Here is a 22,643-nt window from a genome sequence, read left to right as displayed (position 1 = left end):
TGACTAATTTTTAAAATTATTATTTGTAGAAACAGGGTCACTCTGTTGTACAGGCTGGTCTCAAAGTCCTGGTCTCAAGTGGTCCTCCTACCTTGGCCTCCCAAAGCACTGGGATTACAGGCATGAGCCACTGTGCTGGGTACATTTGTTTTTTTTTTTTTTTTCTTTTTGGAGGCAGGGTCTTACCCTGTCACCCAGGCTGGAGTACAATGGCATAATCTCAGCTCGCTGCAACCTCTGCCTCCCGGGTTCAAGCAAGTCTAGTGCCTCAGCCTCCCAAGTAGCTGGGACTACAGGCATGTGCCACCACACCCAGCTAATTTTTGTATTTTTAGTAGGGGCGGAGTTTCACCGTGTTGGCCAGGCTGGTCTTGAACTCCTGGCCTCAAGTGATCCTCCCACCTCAGCCTCCCAAAGCATTGGGACTGCAGGCGTGAGCCACCGTGCTGGGTCCATTTTTTTGTAGCTCCGTTCTTCTCAGAGAAGTGGGTCTTAAATGCTGATGGAAAATTCGGAGAACGCCACGTGTGTGGCAACTTGATACCATAGAGAAGGAGACACATTTCCGTTTCTATTGATGGGTGGTGCCCGTTGACTGCACTAGCCCAAGAAGGATTCTCAGCTTTTCTCTAGGCTTTGAGAAGAAGAATATCGCGGTAGATTAGCGGTGTCTATCCTGGATGCAGGAGCCAGGCTTGGTGGCGCCCTGGATCCGTGTTTGCCATCCCCTGCCGACGATCCCCAGGGCTGACCAGCGACAGTGCGGGGGGCCTTGTAGCTGCTGGCCTAGCGGGGCTGGTGACTGTAGGGCTCGGGCTGCCCTGAGGCACCTCTGCTCCCTGCGGAGGTGGAGGGAGACGGCAGGGAGTCACGGATAGCCTGGGCCAGCATTGCGTCACCAGAGGAGTTGAGCTACAAACTTCGAAGGGGCAAAGGGAGCAGCTAATCAAGGAAGCTCCAGTGGTTGCTGACAGGGATGTGCCAGGAGCATTTCAAAGTGAGACAGAGGAGCAGAGCCCAGGGGAGACAGTAAACAGGCAAAGGAGTAGACCCTGGGGAAGACAGTAAACAGACTCGGAAATGAGAAGAGAGAGAGCTATTTGGCCCAATTTTAAAAATTGCAAATATTGATAAAATCATTTTTTTTTTTTTTTTTTTTGAGACGGAGTCTCGCTCTGTCGCCCAGGCTGGAGTGCTGTGGCCGGGTCTCAGCTCACTGCAAGCTCCGCCTCCCGGGTTCACGCCATTCTCCTGCCTCAGCCCCCCGAGTAGCTGGGACTACAGGCGTCCGCCACATCGCCCGGCTAGTTTTTTGTATTTTTTAGTAGAGACGGGGTTTCACCGTGTTAGCCAGGATGGTCTCGATCTCCTGACCTCGTGATCCGCCCGTCTCGGCCTCCCAAAGTGCTGGGATTACAGGCTTGAGCCACCGCGCCCGGCCTGATAAAATCATTTAAATGACAGAGCAGTCTACTTCCTGGGGAGGAGGACATGTGGAGGCCGTGACATTATGGGAACTCACAACATGGATCTGCACTTCCCTAACGTGTCAGTAGTGGGACAAGCTGAACAAATATTAGCTCACCCGGCCCTTGACCCTACCAGGAAAGAAGCTGAGCGGCAACTGCGGGCATGGCCTTGGCTGGCCCAGAATCCGGAAAGGAGGGTCGAGAGCCATTAACTGAGTAAAATGAGTCAGACGCCCTTTCCTCGTCTGTCTCAGCAGTGTCCGGAAGACAGGCTAGGAGGGAACGTAGTTGAATGATTGACTTCTCCAGCAACAACTATACCCAAAATTAAAGACATACGTCCAAGCCATTTCTACTCTCCCATTTTCTTTTGTTCATTAATTTTCTTTCATTCTTTCATTCATTCAACAAATATTTTTTGAACATGTGCTATGTGCCTCAGACATGGACATAATATTGAAGGGGCCGTTTCTTTGCCTAGCCAGATGTTTAGAAACGACTTCCTTTATTTTTGTTGCTATCCAAGAATATCAATGTAAGAAGGAAATATAAACACACACGCACGGTCATGTGTGTGTCTTGCAAACACATGCAAATGCACACCTATATGCACATAAATGCATCACAATTACGCACACCTAAAGCATACACACACACACACACACACACACACACATATCCCTCTACATTCTGCAGCCTGTTTTCCTGGCAGTAGCTAGTTTAGAAAAACAAATAGGCTGTCCAGAATGAAATTTAACATCTCCTTGTGGGAAAAATAAAAAATATAAGCAAAACTGTTGCCTTCATCCATGAAGGAAAAGTCATCATTTCATTCCACTTGGTAGTCTGAGAAGTTCAGGAAAGCTGTAAAAACTTGTAATCGGAGAAAGGGCAGAAGCAGGCACATTTTCAACTTTTTAAAAGAACATTTTAAAATCAAGGCATAAAATGCAGAAAAGTGCGTGAACCTTAAATGAAGAGCTCAGTGAATTTCCACAAAATGAACACACCTGGGTAACCAGCACCCAGACCAGAACGGGGGATATGGCCAGTCTCTAAAGCCCTTATCTCAGTCCCTACCTCTTCCACCAAAAGTAAACAGTATCCTGACCTCTTTTACTGCCGATACATTTTCCCTTTTCTTGAACTTTGTATAAATAGAATTCTGCAGCATACACTTTTAAATGTCGGTCTTCTTTCACGCAATAGCGTATCTGTAAAATTCATCCACGTGGCTGCATGTCACAATAACTTGTTTATCCTCATAGGAAATTTCATTATATGATTATACCACAATTTATTCAGATGTTCGTGGACATGTTCAGCCACTAGGAATAGTATTGCTATATACAACCACGTACATGTCTTGTGGTACACATAATTATGTGCTTCTATTGGGTAAAAACCTAGGAATAGAATTACTATGTCATAGGGTATGAATAGATTCAACTTTAGTAAATGCTGCCAAACAGTTTGCAAAGTGGCTGTGCTAATTTATTCCCTAATCAGCAGCGCATGAGAATTCTGGTTTTTCCATATCCTTGCCAACACTAGGTATCTTCGGTCTTTCACTTTTCTTTTTCTTTTCTTTTCTTTTTTTCTTTCTTTTTTTTTTTTTTTGACACAGTCTCGCTCTGTCTCCCAGGCTGGAGTGCAGTGGCATAGTCTCAGCTCACTGCAACCTCCACCTCCCAGGTTCAAGCAATTCTCCTGCCTCAGCCTCCCGAGTAGCTGGGACTATAGGCATGCGCCACCACACCCAGCTAATTTTTGTATTTTTAGTAGAGATGGGGTTTCACTATGTTGGCCAGGCTGGTCTCGAACTCCCAACCTTAGGTGATCCACCCGCCTCAGCCTCCCAAAGTGCTGGGATTACAGGCGTGAGCCACCGCTTCCGGCTGGTCTTTCACTTTTCTAATGGATGGATAGTGGAACTAATTGGCCTATTCCCTTTTAATTTACATTCCCCTGCTAATGAGGCTGAGCATTTCTTTATATATTTGTTAGCCATTGGGTATCTTCTTTAGTGAGGTGCCTGTCCAAGTCCTTACTCCATCTTTTCTATTAGGTGGTCATGTTCTTTTCTATGTTCTGCTACATGGTGGTCCATGTCCTTTTTGGATATATGAATTCCAAATTCCTTCTCTCTGTGGCTGGCTTTCTCACTTTCTTTTTTTTTTTTTTTTTTTTTTGAGACAGAGTCTCGCGCTGTGTCACCCAGGCTGGAGTGCAGTGGCGCGATCTCGGCTCACTGCAAGCTCCGCCTCCCGGGTTCACGCCATTCTCCTGCCTCAGCCTCCGAGTAGCTGGGACTACAGGCGCCCGCCACCTCGCCCGGCTAGTTTTTTTTTTTTGTATTTTTAGTAGAGACGGGGTTTCACCGTGTTAGCCAGGATGGTCTCGATCTCCTGACCTCGTGATCCACCCGCCTCGGCCTCCCAAAGTGCTGGGATTACAGGCTTGAGCCACCGCGCCCGGCCGGCTTTCTCACTTTCATAGTGGCCTTTTGTTGCTGTTGAGACAGAGTCTCACTCTGTTGCCCAGGCTGGAGTGCAGTGATGTGATCTTGGCTCACTGTAAACTCTGCCTCTCGGTTTCAAATGATTCTCCTGCCTCAGCCTCCTGAGTAACTGGGATTACAGGCATGTGGTACCACACCTGGCTAATCTTTTATATTTTTAGTAGAGATGGGATTTCACCGTGTTGGCCAGGCTGGTCTCAAACTCCTGATCTCAGGTGATCTGCCTGACTTGGTCTCCCAAAGTGCTGGGATTACAGGCGTGAGGCACTGTGCCTGGCCTCATAATGCTCTTTTGATGAACAAAATTTTACATTTTAAGGCAGTCCAATCTATCAAGCCTTTCTTTTATAGTTGGTGCTATTTCTGTTTGTTTTTTGTTTTTGTTTTTTTTTTGAGATGGAGTCTCACTCTGTCACCCAAGCTGGAGTGTAATGGTGCGATCTCAGTTGACTGCCACCTCTGCCTCCTGGGTTCAAATGATTCTGCTCCCTCAGCCTCCTGAGTAGCTGGGATTACAGGCACATGCCACCACACCTGGCTAATTTTTGTATTTTTAGTAGAGATGGGGTTTCACCATGTTGGTCAGGCTGGTCTCGAACTCCTGACCTTGTGATCCGCCCGCCTCAGCCTCCCAAAGTACTGGGATTACAGGCTGGAGCCACCATGCCTGGCCTATAGTTAGTGCTATTTAAGAATCTTTGCCTATTCCAGTGCCATGTGGATATTCTCCTTTTTTCTTCTAGAAGCTCCATTGTTTTACCTTGCAGTTAGATCTAGAGTCCATCCAGAAGTATTTTTTTAAGTATAGTGGGAGGGACGGGCCATGGTCATGGTCCTTCATTTTATAAGGATGCACAATTGATCCAGCACCGTTTACTGGAAAGGCCATGCTTTGCTCACTGCTCTGCAGTGTCACCTTTGTCACAACATATTCTACATGCTATAAGTGTTAGTGTCATACAACTATATGTATGACATATACATCATTTTTAGTATCTCTATTCTGTGTCATTAGTCCTGTCTATCCTTGAACCAATACTACACTTTCTTAATTACTGTTTCATTATAAATCTTGAGATGGAATAAGACATCCACCAATTTTGTTCTTCTCCAAGATTACCTTGGTCATTCTTGGTCCTTCGGATTTTCACATATTTACATTAGAATCAGATTGTCAAATTCCACCAAAAGAGACAAGAGAAAAAAATGCTGAGATTTTGACTGGGAAGATGTTGAATATGTAGATCAATTTGGGGAAAATTGACCTCTTTAGAATACTGGGATTTGTAATCCATGACAATGGTGTAAATCTCCATTTGTTTGTTGTTTAAAATTTCTTGACCAGGCTCAGTGGCTCACACCAGTAATTCCAGCATTTTGGGGAGGCCTGAGGCCGGGAGTTAGAGACCAGCCTGGGCAACGCAGTGGGACCTCTTTACAAAACAAAATTTAAAAATTAGTGGGGCATGGTGGCACACTCCTGTAGTCCCAAATACTTGAGAGGCTGAGGCAGGAGGATCACTTGAGCCTGGGAGGTTGAGCCTGCAGTGAGCTGTGATTGTGCCAATGCACTCCAGCCTAGATGGCAAAGTGAGACACTGTCACAAAAAAAATTAAAAATAAAAATAAAATTTCTCTCAATAAAATTTAGTAGTTTATTGTATAGAGGTCTTGCTCATTTTCTGTTGTATTTATTCCTAAGTGTATAATGTTTGCTGACTCTATTGTAAATGGTATCATTTAAACATTTTTATATTCTAATTGTTCGGTGCTGATATATAGACGTACAATAGTTTTGTATATTGACTTTGTGTTCATATATTGATAGATTTTCTTGTTAATTTTAATAATAGCCTGTACATTTTCTTATATGTTTTCTACATATAATTATGTGATTTTTAAAGAATAATACTAGATTTATCTCTTTCTTTCCAAATCTGTGTCTTTCAATTATTTTTCTTCCCTTATTGCACTAGGTAGAATCTCCAGTATCATGTTGAGTAGACGTGGTGATAATATCTTTTTTTTCTCCCCAGCCTCAAGGAAAAAGCTTTCAGTAATTCCCAATCTATGTATGCTGTTTGCTGTGGGTTTGGTGTAGTACTCTTTATCGGATTTTGAAAATCCCCTTCTATTTCTAGAGTGTTTAAATCATGAGTGAATCTTACCAACTTTACTAAATGGTTTTCAGATTCCCTCAAAATGATATATAGTTTTCTCCTTTTTGCTGTGAATGTGGTAAAATATATTGATTTTTCAAAGCAATAAACTTCGAGGTGTGATTTAATTACAGCAAAATGAGTACATTTTAAACGTACAGTTTGATGACTTTGATAAATAGATATGCCTGTATAACCAGCACTGCAATCAAGATAGAGAACTGTTCATTTATTTTTTAATGGTAAACCAACTGTGTATTCCTGGAATGAAACCAACTAGGTCAAGCAATGGTATCCTCTTTTGTGTCACTGAATTCTATTTGCTGACTGTTTAGAATTTTCGCCTATATATTCATGAGAGACATTAGCTTGAAATTTTCCTTTCTTGGTTTATCCTTGCCAGCTTTTAATTAATATTGAGGTCATGCTAGTTTCATCAAATAAGTTTCAAAGCAGTCCCTCTTCTTCTGGTTTCTGGAGGAGTTTGGGAGAGACTGCTGTTTTGTCTCCCTAAATATTTGGAAGAATTTATCACTGAAGTCATTTGGGTTTGAGATTTTGGAAGACTTTTAGTTACAGACAGAATTTTCTTTATATATGTAATATTATTCAGATTTTATGGGAATTTTTGTGTCAATTTTAGTTATGGTCTGTTTTTCAAGGAATGTGTACTTTTCATCTAAACTGTTTTAAATTTATTGACACCAGTAATTAACAAACTTTATCTTTTTAGAGCTTTTTTGAGGCATAATTGGAATTCAATAAACTACACATAGCTAAGGCTTCAATTTGATGAGTTCTGATGTACATAAGTACCCAAAAAATGATCATTACCATAAAAATAATGAAAATATCCATCTCACATAAAGGTTTCCTTATGACACTTAATGATCCACTCGTAGGCCGGGCGCGGTGGCTCACCCCTGTAATCCCAGCACTTTGGGAGGCCGAGGTAGGTGGATCCCCTGAGGTTGGGAGTTCCAGACCAGCCTGCCCAACATGGTGAAACCCTGTCTCTGCTAAAAATACAAAAATTAGCCAGGCATGGTGGCGCACATCTGTCATCCCAGCTACTTGGGAGGCTGAGGCATGAGAATCACTTTGAACCTGGGAGGCGGAGGTTGCAATGAGCCGATCACACCATTGCACTCTAGCCTGGGTGACTGAGTGAGACTCCAACACAAAAACAAAACAAAACAAAACAATCCACTAGTCCTCTTTGCTCCAGCCCCACCACCACCCTTGGTGGGCAAACACAGATCTGCTTCTATCACTCTTGATTTGTTTGCATTTTCTAGAATGTTATACAGTCATGTGTCACTGAACAACTAGGATGTGTTCTGAGACATGCATTGTTAGGCTATTTCATCCTTGTGCAAACATCATAGGGTGTGCTTACACAAACCTAGATGGCATAGCCTACTACACACCTGGGCTATATGGTATAGCGTATCACTCCTGGACTACAAACCTGTACAGCATGTTCCTGTACTGAATATCATAGGCAGTTGTAACACAATGGTAAGTATTCGTGTATCTAAACATAGAAAAGATACAGTAAAAATATGATGTAAAAGATTTAAAAAAGGTACACCCGTACAGGGCACTTACCATGCATGGAACTTGCAGGACTGGAAGTTGCTCTGGTGAGTCAGTGAGTGAGTGGTGCATGAATGTGAAGGCCTAGGGCATGACTGGGCAGTACTGTAGACTTTTTTTTTTTGGAAATGGAGTTTCACTCTTGTTGCCCAGATTGGAGTGCAACGGCACAATCTCGGCTCACCGCAACCTCCGCCTCCCGGGTTCAAGTGATTCTCCTGCCTCAGCCTCCCGAGTTGCTGGGATTACAGGCATGTGCTAGCATGCCCGGCTAATTTTTTGTATTTTCAGTAGAGACAGGGTTTCTCCATGTTGGTCAGGCTGGTCTCGAACTCCCAACCTCAGGTGATCCACCCGCCTTGGCCTCCCAGCGTGCTGGGATTGAAGGCGTGAGCCACTGCGCCTGGACTACCGTAGGCTTTATAAACGCTGTGCACTTAGGCTACACTGAAATGTTATTTCTTCAATAACGAATAAACTTTAGCTTACTACAAGTGTTTATAAATTTTTTAATTTTTAAAACTTGACTCTTTCATAATAACACTTAGCTTGAAACACAAACACGTTATACAATTGTACAAAAATATTTTCTTTATAACCTGTTCTATAAACTCTTATCCTGTTTTTTAAAATTTTATGTTTATTTTTTACTTTTTAAAACTTTTTGTTAAAAACTAAGCCACAAACACATGCATTAGTCTAGGCCCACATGGGGTCAGGACCATCAATGTCACTGTCTTCCACCTCCGTATCTTGTCCCACTGGAAGGTCTTCAGGGACAATGACACCCATGAAGCCGTCATTGCCTATGATAACAACGGCTTCTTCTGGAATACCTCCTGAAGGTCCTGCTTGAGGCTGTGAACTTTTTTTTTTTTTTAATAAGTAGAAGGAAAACACTATACAATAAAGATTACAAGTATCTAATAGTAAGTACATAAGCCAATAACAGTCATTTATTATTCATTATTAAGTATTATGTACTGAATGTAATTGCATGTACTATACTTTTATCCAACAGGCAGCACAATAGGGTGTTTTTTACACCAGCCTTACCACAAACACATGTGTTGTGCTATGGAATCACTAGACAATAGAACTTTTTCAGTCCTGTCTTTCAGCTCCATTATAATCCTTTGGGACCACCATCTTATATGTGGTCTGTTGTTGACTGAAACGTTGTTAAGTGGTGTCTGACTGTATATCTAGAATGTTATGTAAATAAATCATGGAGTCTGTACTCCTTTTTTTCTGGATTCTTTTACTCATCATAATTATTCAGTGATTCATCCATGCTGTTGCATGTATCAGTAGGTCTTTTTGTTTATTGCTGAGCGATATTCCATTCATGGATTACCAATATTTGTTTTTCTGTTCATCTTTTCATAGACATTTGGGTTGTTTTCAGTAACTTCATAAATAAGGTTACTATAAATATTCCTGTACAAGTCTGTATGGGAGAATATGCTTCCTTTTCTTTTAAGTAAATAAATACCTACGAATAGAATGGCTAGGTAAAATGGTAGGTGTATGTTTAACTTTTTAAGAATCTGCCAAACTGTTTTCCAATGTGGTTGCATTATTTTTTGTTTTTGTTTTTGTTTTTTGTTTTTGAGACAGAGTCTCACTCTGTTGCCCAGGCTGGAGTGCAGTGGCATGATCTTGGCTCACTGCAACCTCTGCCTCCCAGATTCAAGTGATTCTCCTGCCTCAGCCTTCTGAGTAGCTGGGATTACAGGCACATGCCAACACGCCCGGCTAATTTTTGTATATTTAGTAGAGACGGGGTTTTGCCATGTTGGCTAGGCTGGTCTCAGGCAATCCACCTGCCTTGGCCTCCCAAAGGGGGGTGTTTCATTTGCTCCACATCCTTGCTAACATTTGGTCAGCCTTTTTAATTTTTGCCAATTTAATGCATTTGTAATGATATCTCATTGTGATTTTAATTTACATTTCCCCAATGACTAATGATGGTGAGCATCGTTTCATATGATTATTTGTCCTTCATTTATCTTCTTAATGAAAAATCTGTTCAAACCTTTGGCCCATATTTTTAAAACCGGGTTGTTTATTATTGAATTGTGATTATTATTGAATTGTGAATATTATTGAATATATTCTTTATATATTCTGGATACAAGTCCTTTGTCAGATATATATTTCATAGATATTTTCTCCAAATCTATTACTTATATTTTCACTTTCAAAATAGTGTAGTTTGAATATCAGAAGTTTTTTATTTTGATATTTAATGTGTTGAATCTTTTTTTTCTTTTCAGTTCATTCCTTTTGTGTCCTACTTAATAATCTTGCCAAAGCAAGATGACTATGATTTTTCCTCTATGTTTTCTTCTGGGAGATTTATTGTTTTAGCTCTCACATTTATATTTATGATTAATTTTGAGTTAAGTTATATATATATGTGTGAGGTAAGGGTTAATGTTCATGTTTTGCATATAGATATCCAATTATTCAGAATGATGTGTTGAAAAATTATCCTATTTCCCTTGAATTGCTTTTGGCACCTTTGTCAAACATCAACCATATGTGTGTGTTTATTTTGGGACTCAATATTCTGTTCCTTTAAACCATATTCCTATTTTATACTAATATATTATCTTGATTAGATAATTCATTTTTACTAAGTCTTGACATAAGGTAATGTAAGTTCTCTAGCTTTGTTCATTTTTTTCAAAGTTATTTTGACTACTCTAGCTTCTTTGAACTTTCATATTAATTTTAAAATCAGCTTGACAGTTTTTGTAGAAAAATCTCATGGAATTTTGATAAGGATTGTCTTCAATGTACAGGCCAATTTGGGAAGAATTTACATCTTAATAAGATTGAGTCTTCTGATCCATGAATGTGGCATATCTTTCCGTTCATTTAGGTCCTTTTAAATTTCTTTCATAAATGTTTCATGTAGTTTTGCACATTGTTTAGAAAATTTATCTCTAAGGCTTTCATATTAACACTATTGTAAAAGGTATTATTTTAACTTTGATTTCTGATTGTTCTTTGCTAATATGCAGAAATATAAAATTAATTTTTTTACATTGACTTTGTATTATGCAACCTTAGTAGAACTCAACTGTAGTTCTAGAAACTTTTTTAATAGATTCCTTAGGAATCTACATAGGCAATCATATCACCTGTAAACAAAGATAATTTTATTTCTTCCTTTTTATCTGTATGCCTGTTTTTGTTCTTGCCTTATTACACTGAATAGAATATTCAGTACATTGTTGAACAGAAGTGGTGAGAGTGGACCTTCTTGCCTTATTCTAGATTACAGGAGGAAAGAATTTAATCTTTCATTATTAAATAAAATTTTAACTATAGGTTATAGGTTTTTTATAATTACCCTTTATCATGTTGAGGAGGTTCCTTTTATTTCTAGTTTGATGATTAGTTTTATCAGAAATAGATGTTTTATTTTGTCAAATGTTTAGTTTGCCCTTCTTTTCCTAGTTTCCTAGGTGGCAACTTAAGTCATTGGTTTAAGACCTTTTTTCCTAAGTGTTTAGTGCTGTAAATTTCCCTCTAATTATTGTTTTAGCTGCATCTCAGAAATTTTGATATGTTGTGTTTAAAGTTCAGTTCAAAATACTTTCTAATTTCCCCTTTGAGTTCTTCTTTGATCTATGGATTATTTATAACTGTGTTCTTTGTTTTGCAAATATTTGAGGATTTTTAAAGATATCTTCCTGTTACTAATTTCTAACTTAATTCCATTGTTATCAGAGAAAATACTTCGTATGATTTTAGTTCTTTTAAATTATTGAGACCTGTTTTATGGCTCACAATATGATCTCTCTTGGTAAAAAAATTTAAAAATTCTTTATGATTGTATTTTATGTATATTTTTAAAATTTTCAACTTTTATTTCAGATTTAGGGGGTACATGTACAAGTCTGTTATATGGATATATTACATGATGCTCAGGTGTGGTACAATTAACCCTGTCACCCAAGTACTGAGCATAGTACTCAATAGGTAGTTTTCCAGCCCTTGTCTCCTTTGCTCCCCACTCTAGTAGTCCCTAGTTTCTATTATTCCCGTATTTATGTTCATGTGTACCCAATGTTTAGCTTCCACTTATAAGTGAGAACATATGGTATTTGGTTTTCTGTTTCTGCATTAATTCACTTAGGATAATGGTCTCCATCTGCATTCATGTTGCTGCAAATAACGTAATATATATATATTTTTAATGGCTGTGTGGGATTCCATGGTGTATATGCACTACATTTTCTTTGTCCAATCCACCATTGATGGACACCTAGGTTGATTCCATGTCTTTGCTATTGTGAATAGTGCTGTGATGAACATACTCGTGCATGTGTCTTCTTGGTAGAATGATTTATTTTCCTTTGGGTATATACCCAGTGATGGGCTTGTTGGGTCAAATGGCATAGTGCAATTTTCAGTTCTTTGAGAAATCTCCAAACTGCTTTCCACAGTGGCTGAACTAATTTACATTCCCACCAAAAGTATATAAGTGTTCCCTTTTCTCCACAGCCTTGGGAACATTTGGTATTTTTTGACTTTTTAATAGCAGCCATTCTAGCTAATATAAGATGGTATCTCATTGTGGTTTTGATTTGCCTTTTTCTGATGATCAGAGATGTTAAACATTTTAGCATATGTTTCTTGGCCACTTGTATGTCTTCTTTTGAAAAGTATTTGCTCGTGTCCTTTTTCTACTTTTTAATGGGGTTGTTTTTTGCTTGTTGATTTAAGTTCCTTATAGATTTGGGGTATTGCACCTTTGTTGGATGCATAGTTTTTATGTTTACTCTGTTGATGATTTCTTTTGCTGGGCAGAAGCTCTTAGGTTTATTTAGGTCCCACTTGTCAATTTTTGTTTTTATTGCAATTGCTTTTGAGGACAATCACAAATTCTCTGAAAAGACTGATATCCAGAAAGATATTTCCTAGGTTTCTTCTAGGATTTTTATAGTTTTAGGCCTTACATTTAAGTCTTTAATCCACTTGGTAAATGTTTATTATGTTTTTAGTATCTGTAGAATTTGTTGTGATAGCCCTCTTTTCATATCAGATATTGATAATTTATATATTTCTCTTCTTTCTTTCCTTGATCAGCATTGATAGAGGTTTATTTTATTCATTTTTTTAAAAAACACCTTTTGACTTGACATACCTGTTGATATTTTTCAATTGTATATTTTCTATTTCATTAATTTTTCTCTTCATCCTTTCCTTCTACTTTCTTCAAGAATTATTTGATATTCTTTTTCTAACCTCTTGAGATAGGTATTTAGATATCTGATTTCCAGGCTCTCTTCTTTTCTGATTTAGAGCTATACATTTCCTTTAACTGCATCCCAGGAGTTTTGATATAATCTGCATGTGTATAGTGTATTGGGTCAGGAGTGGGGGCGGCTTTATCAGACATTCTAGTAGGGGACAGGTGGGTGGAGAAAGTGAGGAGGACTTGGGAACAGTTGCCACTCTCTCCATGAGGGGCAAAGGGTCTGAGCTCTGGTGATATCAAGAAGATGGAGTGGAAAGAGTGTCTGTAAGAACAAATATGGTAGCAAGAGAATTAATTCATTCATCTGGTTCACCTGGCTAGAAAAGGAGATGAAAGACGATGGGAGAAGCAGCCCATTGCAGTTTGGAATCCATGGTGATTTATACAAAAATATGGCATCTGTGGAAGATGATCTTATTTTGGATTAATTATGGTGAATTTAAGGAGATCAGCTCTTTATCAGGAGCTCAGGGGTATGGTGTATTTCAAAAGCCATCTTGCTAGAGTGATCTGCTGTGCCTCCACACTTGGCTCAGTTATCCCCAAGGAAACCCTCCAGGAGCACCCTCTCTCCCCACAGTCTGATTCAGATGTTCAGTCTCTGGGCTCCATAGCGTTGCTCGCCCATCTCTGTAAGCTTTCTCACTTGTAAATAAAATAATTATTGGGATTATCTATTCCTAGGCATGGCTCCCACACTGGCCATTTGCAGCAAGGACGGTGTCTCACTCACTTTACCCTCCCAGTCCTCAATCTTTAGTAGCTAGTAGCTGTTGACTAAGTACTGAATGAATGGTGCTTTGAATGTTCTTTAATGGTGGTTTTCACCTCTGAAATATTTCACTTTAACTCTGAAAACTACTCTGCATTGCGTGTCAGGTACACACCGTAAGAAGGAATATAGTGACTTTCTGGCCAGCTTTTCAGTATTAAATTGAAACAGTGTCCTGTTTGCAGAGTGACAGCTTGAAGTGCACAAAGCATGGGATGGTTTCAGTCCTGCTGGGTATGGATTTGACCTTGATTTGCAACTTTCTCCCTCCAGCCTTAGGCATTACAGTGTGTATGTTACATTTCAAGTGGAACTGTCTTCTCAGGGCCTAGAGATGACTCTCCAGTTGCTTTGTGTATGCTCAGGTTCAGCAGGAGATTGACAAGTAGCTTCTTGTTGCTTCTTATATGTCCTTTTATGGTATGTGGGGCAGGGCTGGATCTGCATGACTGCTAGAAGGGTGGAGAATTCAGTCCTCAATCAGGTGAAATTGGTCACTATAATTAGAAGCAGAAAATGTCTTCCCACCTCCAAAAAGCTTTCTTCAGGAGAATAGTGTAGAACTCTTCTTATGATTGTACTAATTGAAATGAGTGGCAGTTTGGGAGCTACAGGACAACAAAATGCATTCAGTTCATGTCAGTTTGTAAATTACTCACTTTATTAATTCAAAGAAGGTTGATGCTGGAAGGTCCCTTAGAAATCACCTGGTCTCACCCTTTCATTTTGCAGTTGAATAAGCTAAGGCCCAGGGATAATGAGGAGCTTACTTAGGCTCCTTTTGCAAATGGATAGTGGTACTGGGGTTGACCTTGGTCTTCAAGGTCTTCTGACACTCTTAGCTCTTAGGGTCAAGGGCAAATCAGCAGACATGTAATTCTAATCCTTAGCTGATTTATTAGTCACTAAATAGGTATCTCTCAGACACTGCAGGGTAGATTCTGGCAATGAGCTTCCACCTCACCAGAAGGAGGAATTAATTTGAACGTAGCCGATGAAGCCAATTCCCATATGATTCAAACTTCTAGATTCCCCTGATTCTTCAGCTGAGTCTCTTCTTTCCTTTACCCTACCCAAAGCTGACCCAGCCTTTACAGAGCGGGACAAAGCTGGTTCCAGAAAGCCTTCTCTGATCTCACTTGTGCACTGGATGAATTCCTCCTCTTAGGTCGTCTTTGCAGAGAGAACAAGAGCATGTGCTGGCTGCATGGGTGTGCACTGACGAACCCAACAGCACCTTCCCCCACCCATTCCCCCATATAGCATTCCCAAGGGAACTGCAGGGGAAACTTTCAAGGAGAGCTTCCCTGCCATGCCCTGTATCCTGGGTGCCCTGAGCCCACTGATTTCTTGAGGGAAATGTGCTATGATGCTGTGTCCCCAGGGAGGGCGAGGTCATGTGCCTCTTGTGATTCATGAATGGCATTTGCAGATGTAGCCAGAGTTAGCATAAAACTGGGCAACCCTGGTGTGTCAACACTGATCTCTTTACCAGCACATTAATTTTGAAATATCCCATGAGTCACGTACATTAGGGCCATTAAATTGTTCTCTTTTAGAATAGCTCAACGAAGCCTTGTGCAGGGAGGTTGATGTATTCTGGGTCAAGAGGATTTCTCATTATCTGACGTTCGTACTTCTTGCCTTGTTTGTGTCTTTTCTTGCTCTGAGAGGTGATGACTCTATTCCCCTTTAATTTGGATCTCTGGAACCTGAGTCTCTATTGTTCTCAGGGTCCCTAAATATTACGCTTAGTTCTTACTAATTTTCCACCTCTGCCACATTGCTTCGTGGCTTTCCAGGCATATTGAGAAGCAGAAGCACCAAAACATACCTTCAACAATAAGCATGGAGGAATGGAAGAAGTATAAGGGTCTGAGTGTAGGAGGTTCTTAAAAAGGGCAGCTGTGGTTGTGAGTAGACAGGATTTCCCTTTCTGCTAGGGTCAGGACCATCTTGACAGACAGAAGGACATTGAACTCAGTCTCAGAGAAAAGCTGGTAGGTCATGGTGACAGCAGATAGGACCACATGGGCATGGAGATAGCAGCATAGACTGGCCTGTATGTGCAGCAAGTGTGTGTGAGTATGTGCGCCAGGGCTGGCCCTACTGGCATTCCTAGAAGGTAAGTTGTGGGTGAATGGAGGGATGGGATGGTGGAAATGAGGCTGGAGAGTTGGCAGAGACCAGGTCGTTCATCCAATTAATTCACCCAACATATTGCAAGCTAAGTGCCAGGCACTGTAAAAGACACCAAGAGTACAACAATAAACAATGCAGACACAAACCCTGTCATCACGGAGCTTGCAATCTAGGAGCAGAGACAAGCAATAAATGAGATGCATGTTAGGAGAAGTCAGCCCGAGTCTTAGCTCCACCTCTGCCGTTCACTGCCTGTAGACTTTGGGTAAGCACCCTAAGCACTGTGCATTCAGGTAACGACACGCACTCACCAGGACTGATGGGTGGGTCAGCCCTGACTCAAAGAAAAGGCCTAGCACTTTGGGATGCCAAGGTGGGCGAATCACCTGAGGTCAGGAGTTGGAGACCAGCCTAGCCAACATGGTGAAACCCCATCTCTACTAAAAACACAAAAATTAGCCAGGCGTGGTGGCAGACGCCTGTAAGAGACAGCATGTGACGGGGGTCCTAAAATGTGGTGACCTTTGGTAGGTTATGATGTGGGGGTGGCAGCAGGAATTATTGTTTCATTTACCACACTTGAGTGTCAGGAGCCAAGAGGACCATTTCCTGGTGATAGATAGATAGATAGATAGATAGATAGATAGATAGATAGATAGATTTTTTTTTTTTTTTTTTTTGAGATGGAGTCCCATTGTGTCGCCCAGGCTGGAGTGCAATGGCACAATCTCGGCTCACTGCAACCTCTGCCTCCCAGGTTCAAGCAATTCTCCTGCCTCAGCCTCCCAAGTAGCTGGGATTACAGGCGTCTGCCACTACGCCTGGCTAATTTTTGTGTTTTTAGTAGAGATGGGGTTTCACCATGTTGGCTAGGCTGGTCTCCAACTCCTGACCTCAGGTGATTCGCCCACCTTGGCATCCCAAAGTGCTGGGATTACAGGCGTGAGCCACCGCTACCGGCCTCCATTTCCTGGTTCTTTGATTTCAGAAGTGTTCCAAGTCTTCTATGCTGAGTTGTATTTTGGGCGGGGGGGAAAAGCCATTTTCTCTTCTCATTGTGAGTTATTGCCCTAAAATGTGTGTTTTTTTCAAACGTTGTCTTAAAATTTAATATGTTAGTTCAAGTGTTTCTCAAATAAGCAAAGTCATTTTTAACCCTAATGTCTTTTTTAAACTGGGGCAAAATATGCATAGCATAAATTTTTCCCATTTGAACCATTCTTACGTGTTCAGTTCAGTGGCATTAAGTTTATTCACATTGTTATGCAGCCATCTCCAGAACTTTTCCATCTTCCCAAACTGAAACTCCACCCATGAAACAACTCCCATTCCCCTTCCCCAGTCCCTGGCAGCTACCGTTCTACTTTCTGTCTCTATGAATTTGATGACTCTAGGTACCTCACAAAGTAGAATCATCCAGCATTCACCCTTGCGCCTGGCTTACTGCTCCCAGGTCCATCATGCTGTAGCATATATGTATGTTAAGGCTAAAAATCTGAAGTGCTGGGACTATCAGGGCTGTGGGCCTGATACTCACAGGAAGGGTGGAAGGCTCCAGCAGATGACAGGGTAGAGGAAGTGAGAAAGTTGTGGCTAAGAGCACCTCTAAAATTACAATATGTACCCATCAGAGGGAGACTTGTCCCCAGGCACTGTCTTTCCGAGTCTATGGGAGATTTGTCCCCAAGGTCTGGCAAGTAGAACCGAGGGCCAACCTGGATGTATCCTTCAGTAGCAAGGAACTGTGAACTGTATTCCCTAGAGAGGTCACGCCCCAGGGTTTCTCAGTGAACTTTGGGAGGCATAGACCATCGCCTGAAGTTGTCTCAAAAAAGTAAGCACTAAACCAAAAGAGGTCTTTGCACAAACAGAGCACAGTACCAGGGAAATCATGCCAGTCTTTGAGTTCACCAGCGTAGCCAAGCACAGTAGTCCCCAGACTTAGCAGCTGCTTGCTCCCTCCCATCTTACGTGACACCATGTGAAGGCACTCACCACTGGGCCAGAGAGGAGCAGGTGCCTCCGCTCCCAGACAGTTAAGTGGCGCCAAGTAAAATGGAAAATGTGCTGGACTGGCCCTGAGTGGCCTGTGTAGGACACTGGTTCTAAGACAATGGACCTTGCTAGGCTCCCAAAGCCAGGTGATATTGATCAGTTCTGAAGATGAACCACAACCCTTAGATCCTTTGAGATTTCAGGAAATCAGAAGCTGAGGACACCACTTTCTTTCTTTGAGGTGGCCCATAACTTGGGTGATTTGGAGGGTGGCAATGATGATGAACACCGCCAAGAACAATTCCCTGCATTTGACCCTGCTTGAGTCCATTCACTTTCCCTGGGGCAGGAGGACAATGGTGGCGCTTATGGGTGTTGAGGACTCACTGGGTGCCAGCAGCCGATCCAAGCCCTTCCCACTGTCAGCTTTACTCCTCCCTTCTCCCCAAAGCAACACCTGTGGCTGCTGCTCCCACTTGATAGAGGAGAGTGAAGCTCTGAGAGGCCCAGTCACAGGACTGTGACTGGCTGGGTTGGGATTGGACCCTGGTCTGCCTGCCTCAGGGACTCCAACTTGGTTGGATGATGAGATGACTCATGGCCTTTCCATGTCAGCCACAAAAGTGGGCATCATTGCCATTTCCCAGAGGCCCCAAGGGGTCATCCAACCAGCTGTCTCAACAAAGCTGTTTCCAAATCCTCTGGGACAGGATGGCTGTCCAGAGAGGCCCTGGCTGAATGGCCTGTGGGTCTGAGTGCCTCTGAAAGGGAGGATCGGGGTCTCGGTTCCTCTCGCCCCTGCCAGCAGCCTTGCCATGCCAAGCACGTCAGCAGAACCGGCATCTGGAGCTTCCTGGTGGAGGCAATGCTTTCCTCCAGATGGGTCCTTTCCTTTCTGGGGCTGAATCTGTTTTTAAGCTGCAGCTCCAGCAGGGGCCCACTGCTTAGGGCAGCACCCGGCTGTGGAGCCCTGGCCATAGGTGCTGGCTTGTCCCCAGAGCACTGGGCAGGGCTAAGGAGGATGGTGTCAGCTTGGCCCCTTCTTGCCACTTGGCACCTGCTGCCCAGCCATGATGACGCCTCAGCTGTTCCTCCATGACATGATGAAAAAGAGGCAGAAGAAGGAGGCGGCTCAGATCATCTGAGGAAAGGAAGTGAGCCAGTGTTATTTGTCTCACGAAGATGTCAGTGTTTTCAGGGCACAGGCACCGCACCCACCAGCCCCGGCTCCACTCACCCTGGGTAATGGAGGGTTGGTTCCAGAACCAATAGTTCTGCACTCCTGAAAGCCTCTGCCTGACTTTATTTATGGCTGCTCTGTCCACCTCCGGAGACAGGCACAGGGTAGATGCTGGTAAATAACCCTTGAATCGAATCAGAACTCACTTGTCTTTGTGCCTACAACTTTTCTGCGCCCCTAGGCCTATCTTCTGGGACCTCTGGCGTGGAGCGGTTGGGCGGTCCCAGAAATTCCCAGATCTTATAAAAATAAACGGTTCTGGGAAAGCTGGCGGGCATCTCTGACAGAGGGGACCACAGGGTCAGTGGTGCCTTCTGTCCAGCTGAGACAGGATGTGACTTGGACATCGCTCTTGATTTACGGAAAATAATCTGCAAGTACCCTGGGTGGGTCCTGTGCAGGCTCTGCCTTGAGGGAGTGACTGCATTTCCAAAGGGACTTGGAAACATTGTTCCCCGTTGTCCCCATTTATGAAAAGTGGCCATTTTTGTGAAGTAAGTTATTTCAAAACAAGGGCAGGGAATGCGTGTCTGTGTGTGTGTGTCTTCTCAAAAAGAACTGGATCTTCTCAACCCGGCGCTGACCTTCAGCTTCATGAGGAAGTTAATTGGAGCTTGGTATGAACGCTGAGTATAGCAGAACTGATCCTGAAACCAGCTGCTAAAACTAGTTCCCCACACAGTCATTCTCTTCTTTTAAATTTTACCAGAAAGCACTTACGAAGCGCTTAATTTGGTCACTTACTGGAAGGGCAGCATATGTACAGGGGGAGTCAGGAGTCCCGGATTCCAGTCCAAGCTGAGCCTCTTTTTCCCATCTGTAAAATGGAGCTCACGATCCTTGCCCCGTCTGCCCCACAGGAAGTTGGTGAGACTCAAGTGAGAAAATGCATATTGAGGTCCTCTGTGAAGTAACATGCGTTCCCATCAGTCACTTAATATACGTTTATTGAGCACCTGCTATGTGCAGAACTCAGTGGTAGATGCTGAGGAGAATATAAGCATTTGTCTCCATTACTGTCTCTGGGGCTGGACTTTATAAAATGTCATCTAAGCCACCATCTGCTTCCATGTACCTGACCCCTCCAGAGAGACTGAGGCTCCATCTCCCCCTGGCTGGTGAAGCCACTAGTCTCTACAACATGGCTTTCCCTAGCCCGAGCTAATTCCAGAAAGGAGTTTGCTGAAGGTCTGTTATTCTTCTTTATGCCCCTGCTAAGCTTTCCTGAGAACTGTTGCTTTCTGGACCGGGATATAGGACAGAGCTTGAGGCCACTCTTCCTCTGCTTGCGTCTGCACGGCATCACCAAAGGTAAGCCCCAGTCCCGGGGAGCGCATCCACAGGAAAGCTGCTGGGCACCTGCAGCCCACCCCATAGCCACTGCTGGGGGAGACTCACCTGATGTTTCCGAGGGAATCACCTGAAACATGGCATTGTCACTTCCAAGCTATGTGACGTCGGGAAAGTCATGCAGCCTCTTGGTCTCACTTTCCCTGTCTGTAAAATGAGGGTAATTGGAGCTCTGATGAAATGCAGTGATGGCTAGAAGGGGCTTATATATTGTGAAGCTGTGTACAGCTGCCAAGGGCTGTTTTATTGGCGTCTAATTGTATGGCCTACCTCTTCACATGCTTCACTTCTAGGCCCCTTGTTCTGCAGTTTGGGAGAAAACTCTGGATTTGTGCTCCCTCAACCTCATGCTCTGGGCACAGGGGATGGTACCTGTAACTCGGAAAGAGGAAAGAAATGTGAGGGAGTATGTTTTTGGCAGTCCAGGAGGCCACCCAGTGAGATCTTTGCATCTGAAAGGACATCTGAGAACATTTTCAAAGCCATTTCCAGCTATCCAGATACAATAAGTGGCTCTAGAATTCAGGAATGGTTGATGGGGCCAGGTAGTTTTGTCCAAGTTGCTTCTAAACACTCCAGAAACACTGATTACCTGATCTCAAACCTCCTTTCCCAGGCAGGATTGCAGTCAGGGGGCTGTGAATGTTGGGGTGAGGCGTGGTTGTGGGGGAACACTGACTCTTCCCCAGGGACCTGGGAAGGGAGATCTAGGGAAAAGTATGGGGAAAAAAAATAAAAATAGAAATTTTAAATTGGAGCTATGTGCAACTTAAATATCTTCTTCCTTTTTGCTTTGTAATTTTTTCGATAATATTGTGAGAACTGAAATATCTTTAAAGAATAAGGAGGACTGGTCAAAGCTGACCTTCGAGGGCCACTGATGGCTTTTCCTTTAACAGTAGTTCTCAAGGTACCTTCCAGGGTTCACTGGGCAGCAATATCTTCGTGCAGGATTGTTGAGAGTATATTTCATTCAAAATAAGATAAGTTACACTTAAATTGTACATTAATGTGTAGTATAGACTTTTTTTTAAACTGAAGTTGAAATGGCCGTCCAATTTGGAGTGAATGTATTGTTTTCCTTGGAAGATTATTTGTATAAGGTGCGTTTTTTTTTTTTTTTTTTTGAGATGGAGTCTCACTCTGTCCCCCAAGGCTGGAGTACACTGGTGCAATCTTGGCTCACTACAACCTCTGCCTCCTGGGTTCAGGCGATTCTCCTGCCTCAGGCTCCCAAGTAACTGGGATTAAAGACGTGCGTCACCACACCCAGCTAATTTTTGCACTTTTAGTAGTGACGGGGTTTCGCCATGTTGGCCAGGCTGGTATTTCTGTAAGTTTTTAAAAGAGAATTGATTTGGAATATAAAAGTAATTGACTCTGAACATAACCACAGTGACCCTGAGATGTTTTATTTCCGCTTTGTCAATCAAACCTTAAAGGAGACCATCCACCCCTTTCCCTTCCCTCAGCTCCTGACTTCTTCCTTTTCCTTTCTGTAAATGAGACTTCTGAGGCTCTGGTGTGAATAACACTAAAAACCATTCTCTTTGTGTTTCTTCCCAGGCAAGGATCTGGAGGTGCTGAGGTACATTAACTTTTTCCCAGAGTCGTGGCTGAACCGGGTTACAGCCAACCACTACCACGCAGTGAGTTGCCTGCTCTGTGAGGACACACTTGTCGAAATGTGTTGCCTCTCTGACTTTGCTTTTTCTGGAGATGGGTTTCACTTTTGAAACCTGTAGATCTCTGAGGTCAGGACATATCTGGATTGTCCTCCAGGGAAAGTGGGGAGAGCAAGGCCTGGGAAGGAGAGAAGGAAGGAGACCCAGATTTGGGATCCGGGTAGTTCGAGCTCCCCTCATACGCATTTTTGTTCTTGGTACAGATGAACCAATGTTGGGACCAAATTACTCTTCCTCCAGTAATAAATGAACATATCTCTCTCTGTGCACCCTCAGCAACACAGAGCATTTACATTTCTAATTACTTTTCTTAATTGAGAAGGGAACAACGGCATCTCATTTTTTAACATGCATTTCCTTTATTACTGGTGACTATGAATGTTTTTCCATGCGGCATTTCCCCTTTGTGAATTGTCCATGCAAACTGTTGTAG

General features: G+C 42.6%; 1 protein-coding gene across 7 annotated transcripts in view; it reads left to right on the top strand.

The window, feature by feature from the left end:
- BTBD16 (BTB domain containing 16) overlaps positions 1–22,643 on the top strand; it is an 81,263-nt gene that overhangs the window by 52,286 nt on the left and 6,334 nt on the right. For all 7 annotated transcript variants that reach the window (XM_021943787.2, XM_021943791.2, XM_021943792.2 and 4 more), the window contains 2 exons: positions 20,395–20,486; positions 22,092–22,174. In XM_021943787.2, the coding sequence (XP_021799479.1) occupies positions 20,395–20,486; positions 22,092–22,174 (175 nt within the window). The remainder of the gene's footprint in view (positions 1–20,394; positions 20,487–22,091; positions 22,175–22,643) is intronic.

The sequence above is a fragment of the Papio anubis genome, chromosome 11, assembly GCF_008728515.1.
Source record: "Papio anubis isolate 15944 chromosome 11, Panubis1.0, whole genome shotgun sequence".
NCBI classification, from domain to species: Eukaryota; Metazoa; Chordata; class Mammalia; order Primates; family Cercopithecidae; genus Papio; species Papio anubis.
This window is presented reverse-complemented; position numbering and strand designations above follow the sequence as displayed.